The 13,864-nt window shown below is 46.0% G+C and overlaps 1 protein-coding gene across 1 annotated transcript in view; it reads left to right on the forward strand.

Moving 5' to 3' along the window:
* RIMKLA (ribosomal modification protein rimK like family member A) overlaps positions 1–13,864 on the forward strand; it is a 41,205-nt gene that overhangs the window by 23,702 nt on the left and 3,639 nt on the right. The window contains exons 2-4 of the mRNA XM_056123410.1: positions 226–456; positions 4,329–4,415; positions 10,786–10,989. Coding sequence (XP_055979385.1) covers positions 226–456; positions 4,329–4,415; positions 10,786–10,989 — 522 coding nt within the window. The remainder of the gene's footprint in view (positions 1–225; positions 457–4,328; positions 4,416–10,785; positions 10,990–13,864) is intronic.

The following is a 13,864-nucleotide window of genomic DNA, read 5'->3' on the forward strand; positions in this document are numbered from 1 at the left end:
TCCTGCACCCACCCCCACCTTCTTTCTTGTATCTCCTCATAACCATGCTGTGCCATTGATTAGTACGTCTGGCTGACTGTCGTTTCTCATGGCAACAGGATATCCAAGTGACATTTTCAGGACTGACTTCCTATGGGTTCAGTCTTGAGGAATCTGTTGGAACCGTTTCCGCTCGTGGGCCCGACAGAGCCCAGCCCAGCACTCACTCCTGTCCTTCGCTTGCAGGCCTCCAGCTGAACCAGAAGGCGCTGACCACTTTCCCCGACGTGGTGCTGGTTCGGGTGCCCACGCCCTCAGTGCAGTCAGACAGTGACATCACAGTCCTGCGGCACCTGGAAAAGTTGGGCTGCCGCCTGGTCAACCGCCCGCAGAGCATTTTAAACTGTATAAACAAATTCTGGACATTCCAAGAGCTGGCAGGACATGGCGTCCCCATGCCAGACACCTTCTCTTATGGTGAGTCTTCTTGAATGGGATCTGGAACTTACCTTCCCAAGCACCCTGCCTCTCTGCTTCCTCCCTTAGAAGCTTGGCATTGGTTTTCCTTACTTATACATTAAAATGGAGGTAGCATTGGTTTACACTTGTGTGGATTTCAGTGGGGGGAGGGGTTGTTGATTTTTAGATGATTTCTATTTTTCTCCTTTTGCAGGGTCTCCCAAGCAGTGCTCAGAAGATTTAGGTGTTTCCGCCTGCCCCCACCCTTCTCCCTGCCCCTCCCACACCTTCCTCAGCACCATCCCCTTAGTGATTCTGGACCAATCTGGCGAGCAGTTCAGTGCTAGGACCCAAGAATACATTGCACCTTAGGACTTGCAATAATTCCCTGGGGAATAAAAAAAACCACCCCCCAAATCTCTGTAAGCCCCAAACGCACTGCTTTGAGGCTGCAGGATTCCCATGGGGACTTGCAGGATTGCACCTGGCAATGATGCTTGGGGACCCATGTGGTTCAGGTGATCAAAATGGGGTTGGCTGGATGTAAGACAGTACTTTAACCCCTGTACTGTCTCACAGCCTTCAAGATTTTGAGTCTTTATCATGGTCATTCACTGTCCACTGTCACTGTCCTCCCGTTGTTCATCGATTTGCTCGAGCGGGCCCAGTAATGTCTCCATTGGAGACTTTGTTGTTACTGTGTTTGGCATATGGAATACATCATGGGTAGCTTGCCAGGCTCTGCTGTGCGGGCAAGATACTCTCGGTAGGTTGCTGGGCTCTCCGAGAGGGGCAGAGGAATCGAACTCAGGTCAGCCATGTTGGCTGCGTGCAAGGCAAACGCCCTACTGCTGTGCTATCGCTCCAGCCCATGGTCATTCACTCTGTCTAAAATGTCTTTGCTTCTTTCTCTCATTTATATATTTCTTAAATATGTTTGTGGTACCAGCCAACCATCATACATACTAGTCCTGGGCCAGAGCACTTAGTAAGAGAGTAGAGTATCATTTCTTTAAAGTATTCCCTGTCCATTAGAGGCAGTTCAGTGCCATGTAATAAATGTCATGGTAAGATTTGTGCATGGGGGAATAGGATACATAAGAGAACTCCTGGTAAGCATGGAAAACGTTCATAAACAGTATTGTAAATCACATACTATCAATAAAAAGTTTGTTGTTGTTATAAATAGAGCACCTATTAAGTTTAGAATGTATTGTGGAAGACTTCTTGAAAGCTACTATCCAAAGCAAGCAGATGTTGTCTATCCCTAAGCAATGAACAAGATATAGAAAGACCTAAAGGCAAGACTGATCTTACCCAGTTAGTGGCATTGAGAGCACTTTGAAGGGCTGGAGTAATAATACAGCAGGCAGGGTGCTTGCCTTTCACATGGCTGACCTGGGTGCAATCCACGTATGGTCCTCGAAGCCTGCCAGGATTGATCCCTGAATGCAGAGCCAGGAGTAGACCCAGAACACTGCCAGGTGAGACCCAAAAACAACAACAAAGAAAGAGAGTAATGGTTTATAGACCCTAAAGGAGATAGAGTTGAGATAAGATACTAGAAAGTGGGCCAGCGAGATAGGATGAGGGAAGACACTGGCCTTGCATGCAGCCAACCCCAGTTCAGCTCTACACATTGTATATGGCCTCCTGAGCGAGAAGTGCTCCCTGAGAACCACTGGGTTTGGCAAAAATAAAATAAATAAAACTAGGAAGATAAGGACTACTCATAATGCAGCATACGAAAAAGATTAGGGCTGTGCTGGAGAGAGAGGACAGTGGGCTGCATATGCGCTTTGCACACAGGACTCCAGGTTCAGACACCACCAGGAACCACCCCCTAGAACCACTGCATGTTCCTCACCCTCCCCAAAAGGAAAAAGATCAAACATAATTCTGAGATAACTGTACGTTATCAGAGAGTTTTAAGTAAGGAGGTGGACCAGTCAGAGTTCAGAGGTTTGTCTACGTTATGGAGAGGAATTGTACAGTGGTGAAGTAAAGACAAGATACGAAGTAGGAGGAGGCTTTTAAAGTCGTTTAAATGAGCTGTGGTGGCCACAACTAAGGTGGTCTTAGTAAGAATGAAGATAAGTAAACAGGAATTACGAAGGAGATAGAAATAATAGGATATGGGGATTAATTGGATGTGAGGGGTAGGGAGAACCAAGGGTGACTGTAGTTTCTGGTTTGGGCAGCTGAGTCTGGACACCCTGGGAAAGAGAGATAGCTGGGTGTGTGGCGATTGCAGTGGGACATGTTCTGATGAGGAGTCTGTGGTATCTGCAGGTAGGCACAGGAAAGTGAGTCTGTAGTTGCTGAAAGATACATAGGTGAGGGATGATTTGGAAACATCATTATGTTGAATGAAGATGACTGAATATGAAGAGAGGGCTGAACTGTACACCTAAAATAGTTAAAATGCCAACTTGATGTTATGTATATTTTCCCACAATAACAAATAAAATAGAACTGGGGAGATAGCTTAGTGGGCTGGAGATCATGCTTGGCGTGGGTTCAGTCCCTGGCATCACCTGGGCTTCTAAGCACCGCTGTGAGTGATCTCTATGCACAGAGCCTGGAGCAGCTCTCGGCACGGTCAGGTGTGGCCTCAACCTCCACCCCAACAAAACAAGAAAGTAATAATAGTAAAATTAAAGAGCGTTTAAGACAAAGCTCTCTCTCTTTTTTTAAATAGTCACCATAAAATGACGAAGTTATTCGTGATTGGGTGTCAAGCATACAGTGGAGACAAACACCACTCCCTTCACCAGTGCCCACTTCTCTCCACCAGTTCCCGCCCCACATTGCCTTCGACCCACTAGCCTGCTTCTATAGATAGATAGATAGATAGATAGATAGATAGATAGATAGATAGATAGATAGATAGACAGACTATATATAGATTTTCATATTTAACACTTTACCACCTTTCGTATCACCTTTAAGGAAAGTCTCTTTGAGTCATCAGCTACTTTTATTAAGACAGGTCTTATTAAGATTATTCAGAATTTGGGGGTTGGAGAGATACTACAACAAGTAGAGTTACCTTGCATGCATCTGACTTAGATTTGATCCCTGGCATCCCATACGATCCCCTGAGCATTGCCAGGTGTAATTCCTCAGTGCAGAGGCAGGATAACCCCTGAGCATCACCAGGTGTGACCCCAATCACCAACACCCCCCCCCCCAAAGAAAGATCACACAGAATATTTTGTTTCTGAAAAAACTGACAAATGACAAGACCACCCATGTTAGATAAATAATGGCTCTTCCCAAAGGTGTAAATCAAGGAATGTTTGTAAAATACTGGAGAGGTTGCAATGTATACCAGTATTTTTCTTCCTTCTTAATACTGAAAGAGATCGAGTGGAGCAATTCACGCTTTCAAATCAGACCTAAATTTTGGATGAGACAAAGCCTCAGGTTTGTTCTCTTTGGATATTGGGGTCAACTGCTGCATAACAGACTAAACATTGGGCTGGAGTGGTAGCTCAACTGGCTGAGCACATGTTTTGCATGTTGGCCCTGGGTTCAACCCCTAGCATTTCGTGGTCCTCTAGTGCCAAAAGCAAGCCCCGAGAACAGAGCCAGGAGTATTTTTCCAAGTACTGCCAATGTGCACCCCCCCCAAAAAAAAAACCACTAAACCTGGAGTGATTGATAACCACACCCTCTTCTGTCCCCTAGTTCCAGTGGGATTATGTGGCTTAGTCTAAGCAGCCATTAACTGCACCTGGAAGAGCTTGATATGTCTTGATGTACTTGAGCCACACGGTGCATGTCTGTTGGATTGAAGGACTTGAATGGCTTTTCATCAGAAGGAGGGACAGGACTGGGGCAGACCATCAACCTCGCCCTCACTAATTCTCACCCTTTCCTGGCAGGTGGGCATGAAGACTTTTCCAAAATGATCGATGAAGCTGAGTCCCTGGGCTATCCGGTCGTGGTGAAGAGCACGCGAGGACACCGGGGTCAGTGCTGTCCCTCCCAACCTTCCATCAGGCTGCAGCTCTGGCTGGAGATCACCCACTTCAGGCAGGGCTGAAGCAGTGCTTGGAAAACAGGGCTTTCCCTTGAGGGGCTTAACTGTAGGTGGGAGAAGTGGGTCCCACCAAAAGAAGGAGGTCTCAGGGCTGTAGCGGGTGGAGCACTAAGTGCCTTGCACACAGACGACCCATGTTCAATTCCTGGTACCCCATGCGGTCTCCTGTGCCCTGCCAGAACTGCTCCCTGAATGCAAAGGCAGGAGTAAGCTTTCGGCATAACTGGGTATGTCCCAAGCACAAACATAAAAATTGTAGATCTTAGCTCTTCTAGGGAGCTCACAAATAATGTTGCAGTTCTTTCTTTGGGCTGACTCTAGTCTGTCTCCCGAAGGTGACTTGAGGAGAGTGAGGTGCAAGGGAAATAGCTTCCAGAGAAGAGTGCAATTGCCTTCCTGTTCAGGCCCTCCTTGGTCACCCATGGAAGTGGGAGGATGGGGACAGATCGAGTTAGCTACAGGCACCTGTGTGGCATAGACACTCATATCCCACCAGCCCCACCAGACAGCCAGACTGTGCCGGAAGTCCTCTTAGTCTGTGTGGCACGGGAACAGGTCCCCACCAGGCAAATTCTCAGGGAGTCCTGAACTCTCACTGGAGCCAAGGGCTCTTTGCAGGAGAAGGAAAGTCAGCGTGAATCACCGCCCAGGTGGTCTGGGGTCTTCACTTTACAGAAAAGAATTCCAAGGGGTGACAAATTGTGAAGTAAAATTGTTATATTTAGAGAAAACTGAAGAGAAAGTTATGTATTCAGGGAAGAATGAGGGCAATCTCAAGTTCAGATGTTGTTGGTGAATCTCCACGACAAAAAAATGCACCCATTTGCCTTATAAAGATGTTTTTTGATTTGTTTTAGGTTTTTAGCCCACATCTGGCTATGCTAAGGGCATACTTCAGACTCTTATAATTAAAGATAATTATAAATAATTTTATATAATATATTATCTATATGATAGCTAATAATTTACATTATTGAATATATTATAACTTACAATATATTATGTAATTTATATTATTTAATTCCTTATTATTAAATCACCATGAGATATAGTTACAAAATTGTTCATGATTAGGTTTCAGTCATAGAATGTTCCATCACCCATCCCTTCTACAAAGATGTTTTTATACTAGGACTTTCCCCAAACTGCCCCAAGGAGGGCTCTGTTGCCAGGGTGTGGCCAAGGGGAAGAGCCTTAGACGTTTGATGATCTTTTCCAAAATCTTATCACAGGCTCTGTTCTTAAGGCCACTTTTCTCAGGGGGGGTCCACCCTTCTGTTTGGGGGGGCATACCTAGTGGTACTCAGAGCATACCTCTGTTTCTGTGCTCAGGAATCTTTCCTCAAGGGACCATAGGTGGTGCTGGGAATCTGACCAGGGTCATGTGTAAGGCAAGCATCTTAACCCCTGTACTATCTCTTCAACCCCTCTATCTGAAAGGATCAACCCTTCAATTCAACCATTCTACAAAAAGGGGAATTGGAGGGGTTTTCACTGAATCTATTGGTGGTTTGAGTAACAGTACCACCTTGACAATATTAACCCTCTAATTCCTGGAAACTTGATGTTTTTGCATTTATTCAGATGCTTCTAATTTCTTTCAAAAGTGTCTTCTAATATTTGGAATCTAAGTCTTGTACTTCTTTGGTAAAATTTAGTCCTTTTGATACTACTGTAAATTATTCTCTTAATTTTATTTTTAATAATTTCATTTTTAATAATTAAAAATTATTCTCTTCATTTTATTTTTAGATTTTTCATTGCTCATGTAAAGTAGTATCCGAGAGAAAATGGATAAAGATTAAACATGGTTAAAGAAGTTAGACCAGTATATGAAAATAAATCTAAAGAAATGAGTAGACAAGTGTGGGCTGTGCCTTTAAAACACTTACAAATCTTGTGCACCCTTATTTTCCTCATTTGTTATTCTACAGAAAATGCTGTCTTTGCCCTGCTGACTTCACAGGGCAGGTATGAAGTGCAAATGAAATTTCAAAACTACAGAATGCTTGGCACATAGGAGTAGATGATTAACGCATCTTCCTGCCTTTCTCTTCTCAACTGTTTTTCCTCCTTGCTTCCTTTCCTCAGCTCCAGACTATTACGCATCACCATGCCAGAAACCAAGTCTCAATTTTTAGCCCCCATCTCTGCTGAAATGTTCCGAGAACCCCCAGGGCCTAGAACAGAATCTCAGGCCTCTTCTGCTCTATGCCAGATTTTCAGGTGCCGCATGGCCAAACTGAGACGTGCTTGGGAGCTTATTCGTCAGCCCCAGCAGGAGACCCATCACTATATTAATTAAGACTTCAGGAAGCTCCCATTCCTTTTAAAGCGATCACATAAGTCTTAGAAAACCATCTCTTTTATATAGTTGCAAGCTATACTACATTGGGGCATTTGCAGAGCAGGCCTTTTGGGAATTCCTCCTCAGGTCTGCTAGCCCATGCACAAATGCAGAAGCAGATGTTAATTGAAAAAATAAATTTAAAAAAAAAACATAGATGACTCCAGCAGAAAGTAGAGAATTTGGACTCAAGCAAGAATTCCCTTCTCTATCTGAGCTGCCTTTACCCCTACTGGCTGCAGCTGGCCTCCAAGCCATGGAGTAAACCTCCTGGTACTTATCTCTGCTATTCTTGGGTGTTCACTTATCACTTAATCACTTAACTTCCCGTTAGTCATCGAATTGTTCGAGCGGGCGCCAGCAACGTCTCCATTTGACCCTGTCACGTGCTAGTGTAGCCCAATGGCATCTGTTCGCTCTGGGAACATGAAGAGCCTCAAACCGATCGTTCATGATCTTGACGAAGAAGTCTGACCATCTGGTAGGTGGGCGGCCACGCGGTCTTTTGACATCCCGTGGAATCCAGTCCATAACAGCTCTAGTCCAGCGATCATCTTTAAATCTCATTACGTGACCATCCCATCTGATTTTTGACACCTTGGCAAATGAGACAGCGTCCCTGATTCTTGATGGTCGACGGAGGTCGGAACTCCGGATTCTTTCTCTCATTTGAGTGAAATGTGATATTCCAAGCATAGCTCTTTCAATTCCTCTTTGGGAGACCCGAATAGCATTCTCATCCTGTTTGCGTAGGGCCCAGGTCTCTGAGGCATATGTTAATGCAGGAAGAACAGTGGAATCAAAGAGATGTGCCTGGAGCCGGAGGTTCTTCATCCTCTTAGCTATTTCTTCGACATTCTTGAAGGCATTCCAAGCCGCTCTCTTCCTCCTGCGTAGCTCGGGTGCCAGGTCATTTGTCATGTTGACTTCTCGACCTAGGTACACATAGCTGTTGCATTCGGAGATGGTCTTTCTGTTGAGAGAAAATGGGGCATCAGGAACGAGGCTGTTTCTCATAAACATTGTCTTCGTAAGATTCAGCTGTAGTCCTACCTTTCCACACTCACGGTCAAAGTCGGCCAGCATTTGTGCCACTTGGCTGATGTTTGATGTTATTAAAACAATGTCATCAGCAAAGCGGAGGTGGTGTAGTTGCCGACCATCTATCTTCACTCCCATCCCTTCCCATTCCAGTCGTCGCATGATGTTCTCGAGGGTGGCACTGAAGAGTTTCGGTGAAATGGTATCACCCTGCCGAACCCCTCTCTTGACATCAATGATTACTTCTTTGTAGAATGGTGAGATCCTGGTAGTGAATCCACAATAGAGCTCATGGAGGATCTTGATGTATTGTGCTTGAATGCCCTGATTGGCTAGGGCTTCAGTGACCGCTTCCATCTCAACAGAATCAAAGGCCTTCTTTAAATCAATGAACTTTAGACAGAACGGCATCTTGAACTCCCGAGAAACCTCAATGAGCTTGGTTATCCTGTGGATATGGTCGATGGTGCTGAATCCTTTGCGGAACCCGGCTTGCTCGCATGGTTGTCCTTCATCTAGTGTTCTGCCAATCCTATTTAGGATGACTCAAGTGAACAACTTGTAGATGACAGACAATAGGCAGATCGGGTGATAGTTGCCAATGTCATGGATGTCTCCCTTCTTGAACAGTAGTACGGTCCTGCTGGTTTTTCATTGGGACGGAACCTTGCATTCAGACAGGTAGCGTGTGAAGAGCCGAGCCAGTGTATTGATGAGTACTGATGGCAGGTTCTTCAGGTGTTCAGGTCTGACCTTGTCTGGGCCGGGTGCTGTTTGTTTCTTTACCGACGAAATGGCATGTCGGATTTCAGAAGGGAGAAAGTTGGGAACGACATATCCATCCTGTGGGATTTGGTATGTCGGCAAGTGGACAGGGCTATCGAAGAGATTTGAGTAGAAGTCATGGATAATCTTCTCCATTGCCATTCTGGAGGATGTGATGGATCCATCAGGACGTTGGAGGGCAGTCATCTTGGTCTTGTAGTTGGCAAAGGACAGGCGGGCATTACGAATACTTTTCCCGGTTTCTGCCGCATCTACCAGCACTTCTGCTCTTCTCTCTTTGAGGTCTTCCTTGATCGCATCTCTGCACTGCTTTGCGAGCTCGGACGTTAGCTTGCGGTTGCCTGAGGCATGCGCCAAACCACGCAGGCGAATAAGCTCAAGAGTTTTCGAAGACAGGCGTTTTTTTGTGGCTATCTCTCTCTTGGCGTTCCTCGCACATTCATAGAGGTGCTGTACCAGTCGATCGTATTCCTCGTCAATGTTGTCAACAATGGCATCTTCCCATGTTGCCGCAATAGTGCCAAAGAGCTCCCAGTTGGTGGTCGTTCTGGGAGTTCTCTTTTTAAAGTTTGCAGCCCTTTCCCCCTGCTCTGTGAAGTAGAATTTTGCATGAAGGAGACGGTGGTCCGATCCCGTTTGGAATTTTGGGACAACAGCGACATGGGTCAGGCAAAACCATCGATTGAATATGATGTGGTCTATTTCGTTGTGGAATCGTCCACCGGGAGACTCCCATGTCCAACGTTTTGATTCTGCCTTCTGGAACTGTGAGTTACCATGGATGGTCTTGGTCAACATGATGAACTCAGACAGTCTCTCACCCTGTTCGTTCCATTCTAGGCCATGGGTCCCGATGTGAAGTTCTTCAGCTGATCTTCTCGGTCCTATCTTGGCATTAAAATCACCCACAATGATCTTGTAGAAGGTGTGGTCTTCTTTATAGGACTTCTCCAGCTCCATGTAGAACTTCTCAATTTCTCTTTCATCATAATGAGATGTTGGTGCGTAGACAACGAAGATAGAAACTGCAGGCAGTGAGCCACATCTATTCAAATGTAAATGTCTTGGGTGCTAGTCTCCTATTTTGTTACTTTATGTTCCCCGGGCTAATGGGTACTCCATCATTGTATAACTGAAACCCAAGCACAAAAACGCCTAAGTCTACAACTGTACCTCATGGTGTGTCACTAATAAAAATTTTTTAAAAAATTCTGAAAAAAATAAATAAATAGAAAAAAAAAAGAATTCCCTCCCCCCCGCACCAGAGATCAATAGAGATCATTCCTGGTAGAATTACAGGTATAGCCAACAAACATAGGATTACTGTTAGGACAGACTAACAAAGACTAACACTAACTCTGGTAGTGACCCTCTTTGAACCCTTTTAAACTATAAAAATACTTTTATAATATTTTGTAAAGCCTCGCAGTGCATGTCATGCTGTGCTATAATTGTCTTTCGAGGTCTTTTTTGAGCTATACTTGGAATTCCTCTGGAGTATAAACTATTGATTATGGTCTGAAAACATTGCTTGATTCTAGCTTGGTATATCAAGTCACGTGTGAGGTTTGGGGAATTAACAAATGAGTTAGAGCCTGCCTGATCATTATCCTTGCGGTGATAGGAGATGAAAACTAATGGACTTCAAAGCCAAATTGACTAGATTCTTTGAGTTTTATTTTGACTTCTTTGTGTTATTTACTTTTGAAAGGGAGTGGTATTGGAAGGAACAAGTGTATATTATTAAATATCTTTTGTTTTTGAGGGGGGAGGGACAGACACTTGGAAATACTCAGGAGTTACTCCTGTCTCCACACTTGGGAATTACTCCTGGTGGTGCTGTGGAACTCTGTGGGTTGCCAGAAATTGAACCTGGATCAGCCACGTGCAAGGCAAGTGTCTTACCCACTGTACTATCTCTCTTGCCCCATGGGTTATTAAAACCTTAGAAAAAACCAAGAGAAAATAGGGTCACTGATGTCTATTGGATCAGAGAGTCTCATTAGGTAATTGGACCAAACTCTTTGAAGAGAGCGAAAAGAACAGGTGACGGTGGGGGAAAGGGCGATGGGCCGCAGAGTTCTCACTTCTCCAATTGTTGCTCTCACTCTTTGTCTCCTTAAAGGAAAAGCTGTTTTCCTGGCGAGAGATAAACACCACCTCTCCGACATCTGTCATCTGATCCGCCACGATGTGCCCTACCTGTTCCAGAAATACGTGAAGGAGTCCCACGGCAAAGACATCCGGGTGGTGGTGGTCGGGGGGCAGGTGATCGGCTCCATGCTTCGCTGCTCCACAGATGGCCGGATGCAGAGTAACTGCTCTCTTGGTAAGGAGAGAGGCTCAGATTGTGGGGCATCAGGGACCAGCCCTGGGGCTTTTCACTCGGATGTCGAGGAGGCCACTCTGCTTCTGTGAGGCTCTCTGCTAGCTTCTCAGATCCCTGGATGGCACGAGGGGCCCAAAGCTGAATTAGAAACAGCGCTCGCCTTTACCAGCACACAGACCGGAAGGGGACAGCTGGTGATGGGTGCTGTGATGGAGATGGGTCAGGGCACTGAGCGCTGAACCCTGTCCTGCAGGAGCAGAACTGAGTGGTCAGGACAAATGCAGAGGCTGACGCAAGGATCCGTGTTTGAGAGGAGCTTGTGTCTGGGTGGAGAGCGAATTGAAGACCTAGATGGGGTAGGGGGACAGAAAACTGCAGTTGCTGGGCAGGAATAAGGAGGGGCTGCAAGAGTGTGATGGATGGCAGGAGGCAGTGCCTGTCCCGCCATGACATTATAATTGCAGGCTGTGCAGTGATGTCTCGTCTACATAAAATGTGTCAGGACCCGTCTTTCCCAAAGTAGACAATCGCTCCCTGGAATGAGGTGCCGCGTGGGTGGGACTAGTCTCAGTGCTAATGGGGGGGAGGGGAGGACATTTTCTTTTTCTTTTTTTTTTATAATTTTATTTATTTATTTTTATCTTCTTATATTTATTTATTGAATCACTGTGGGAAAAGTTACTAAGCTTTCAGGTTTAAGTCTCAGTCATACATTGATCAAATACCTCTCCCTTCACCAGTACTCATTTTTCACCACCAAGAACCTCAATATAGCCCCCTCCCACCCCTCCCAATGCCTGTGAGGCAGATGATTTCCACTTAACTCTTCTCTACATTGATTACATTCACTGTTTAGACAAAAGATGCACCATTATTACTTAGAATTCCCCCCCCCCCCCCGCAGCAATCAGAATTGCTGAAAAGGCATTGTGAAATACTTTGTTTTCTATAGCTGGTTATGAGAATCATATAATCTCACATGGCCACAATAGCGGCCTCGCGATTTTGGATTTCTGCAAAGAACCAGATAATTACGAGATTGGTTTCTGTACATCTGGTGTTATGGCTGTGCTGGAGAGCCACTTGTGGGGGGCAACTCATGACCTCAGTAGGGGGTGAAGGACAAGCTAGTACCGCCTCCCTTCCCATGAGACTGCAGTTGCCCCATCACTGCTGGCTTATACCTGGCTTTCCAATAAGCTCTGAGGCAGCGGCCACCTTGCTGCCAGGCAGGAAAAAGGCGGAAGGGAGCAACAGCCTTTCCCTCCTGGGGAGGCATGGTGCCATAGCTTAACGCATGGTCCATTCACTTTTCTGCTGCAAGCTGCTGGGCTTTGGACTAAGTCCTTTTGCCTCTGGAGCCATGGCCGTGCCAGAGAGCCACTTGTGGGGGGCCAACTTGTGACCTCTGTAAGGCAAGAAGGACAAGCCGGTACCGTCCCCCTTCCCATGAGACTGCAGTTGTCCCGTCACTGCCCACTCAGACCTGGCTTTCCAATAAGCGTGGAGGCGGGGGCCACCTTGCTGCCAGGAGGGAAAAAGGCGGACGGGAGCAACACCCTTTCCCTCCCAGGGAGACATGGCGCCGTAGTTTAACACATGGTCCATTCACTTTTCTGCCGCAAGCTGCTGGGCTCTGGATTAAGTCCTTTTGCCTCTGGAGCCATGGCTGTGCTGGAGAGCCGCTCGTGGGGGGCAACTCATGACCTCGGTAGGGCATGAAGGACGAGCCATTACTGCCCCGGAAGGGCATTTTCTTGTTCACTTAAAGAGGAGGGTTTCCATGGAGCCAAAAAGATAGTATAGCAGATAAAGTGCGTGCCCTGCACATACCTGAGCCAGGTTTGGTAACCTGGATGGTCCCCAAACTCACCAGTAGTAATTGCCTGAGTACAGTCAGGTATGGCCCAAAACCAAAAAGTTAAAATTTTGTTTTGAAAAGTTAAGTAGGGGGGTTGGAGCAATAGCACAGCGGGTAGGGCGTTTGCCTTGCACGCAGCCGACCCAGGATTGATTCCAGCACCCCCTATGTTCCCCCGAGCACCGTCAGGAGTAATTCCTGAGTGCGTGAGCCAGGAGGAACCCCTGTGCATCAACAGGTGTGACCCAAAAAGAAAAAAAATATAAGTTATGTAGGTGGGTTTCCATGTGATGCTGGGGCACATTATTTTTTTCAACTTTCTGGAAAAGGGCTGTAGACCAGATTGGTTTGGGAACCACTAGGATTAGAATTTAAATTATGTGCTCTTACCACAATTTTACAATTAAAAACAACTTTTTTAAAAATTCCAAACAGAGATGTCAAAGTGCCAGAAACTAGAATTTTTAAAAAATTAAGTGTGGGGGCCTGAATGAGAGAACAACGGGCAGGGTGTTTGCTGTGCACAAGGCTAACCCAGGCTTGATCGCCAGCACCCCATATGGTCTCCTGAGCCTGCCAGGAGTGATCCCTGAGCACGGAGCCAGGAATAACCCCTGAGCATTACCAAATATGGCTCTAAAACAAAACTAACCGAAAAGAGAAATCTGTCTTTTGAAATTTTATCAGAGGGGGAAATTACAGAAAGAATGCCTGATGAGTGTTCGCAAAAGTTATTTGACTCTTCCAAAAGAAGACAAAGAAGGTAGAAATATGTGGGGCCGGAGAGAGAGTACAGGAGGTCTAGCCCTTGCCTTGCATCCCGCTGGCCCCAGTTCAAAGCCCTGGCACCACAAATGGTCCCTCGAGCTCGGCCAGAGGTAACTCCTGATACAGAGTACTGCGCACTGAGGAAGCCCCTGAGCACAGTCAGATGTGGCCCCTCTCCATCTCCAATAAAGGAATATGTAGTTGATAGGACAACTAATAGTCCATAGTAGTTTTTACAATGTAAAT

Source organism: Sorex fumeus, unplaced genomic scaffold (assembly GCF_029834395.1).
Source record: "Sorex fumeus unplaced genomic scaffold, SorFum_2.1 ptg000047l, whole genome shotgun sequence".
Taxonomy (NCBI): domain Eukaryota; kingdom Metazoa; phylum Chordata; class Mammalia; order Eulipotyphla; family Soricidae; genus Sorex; species Sorex fumeus.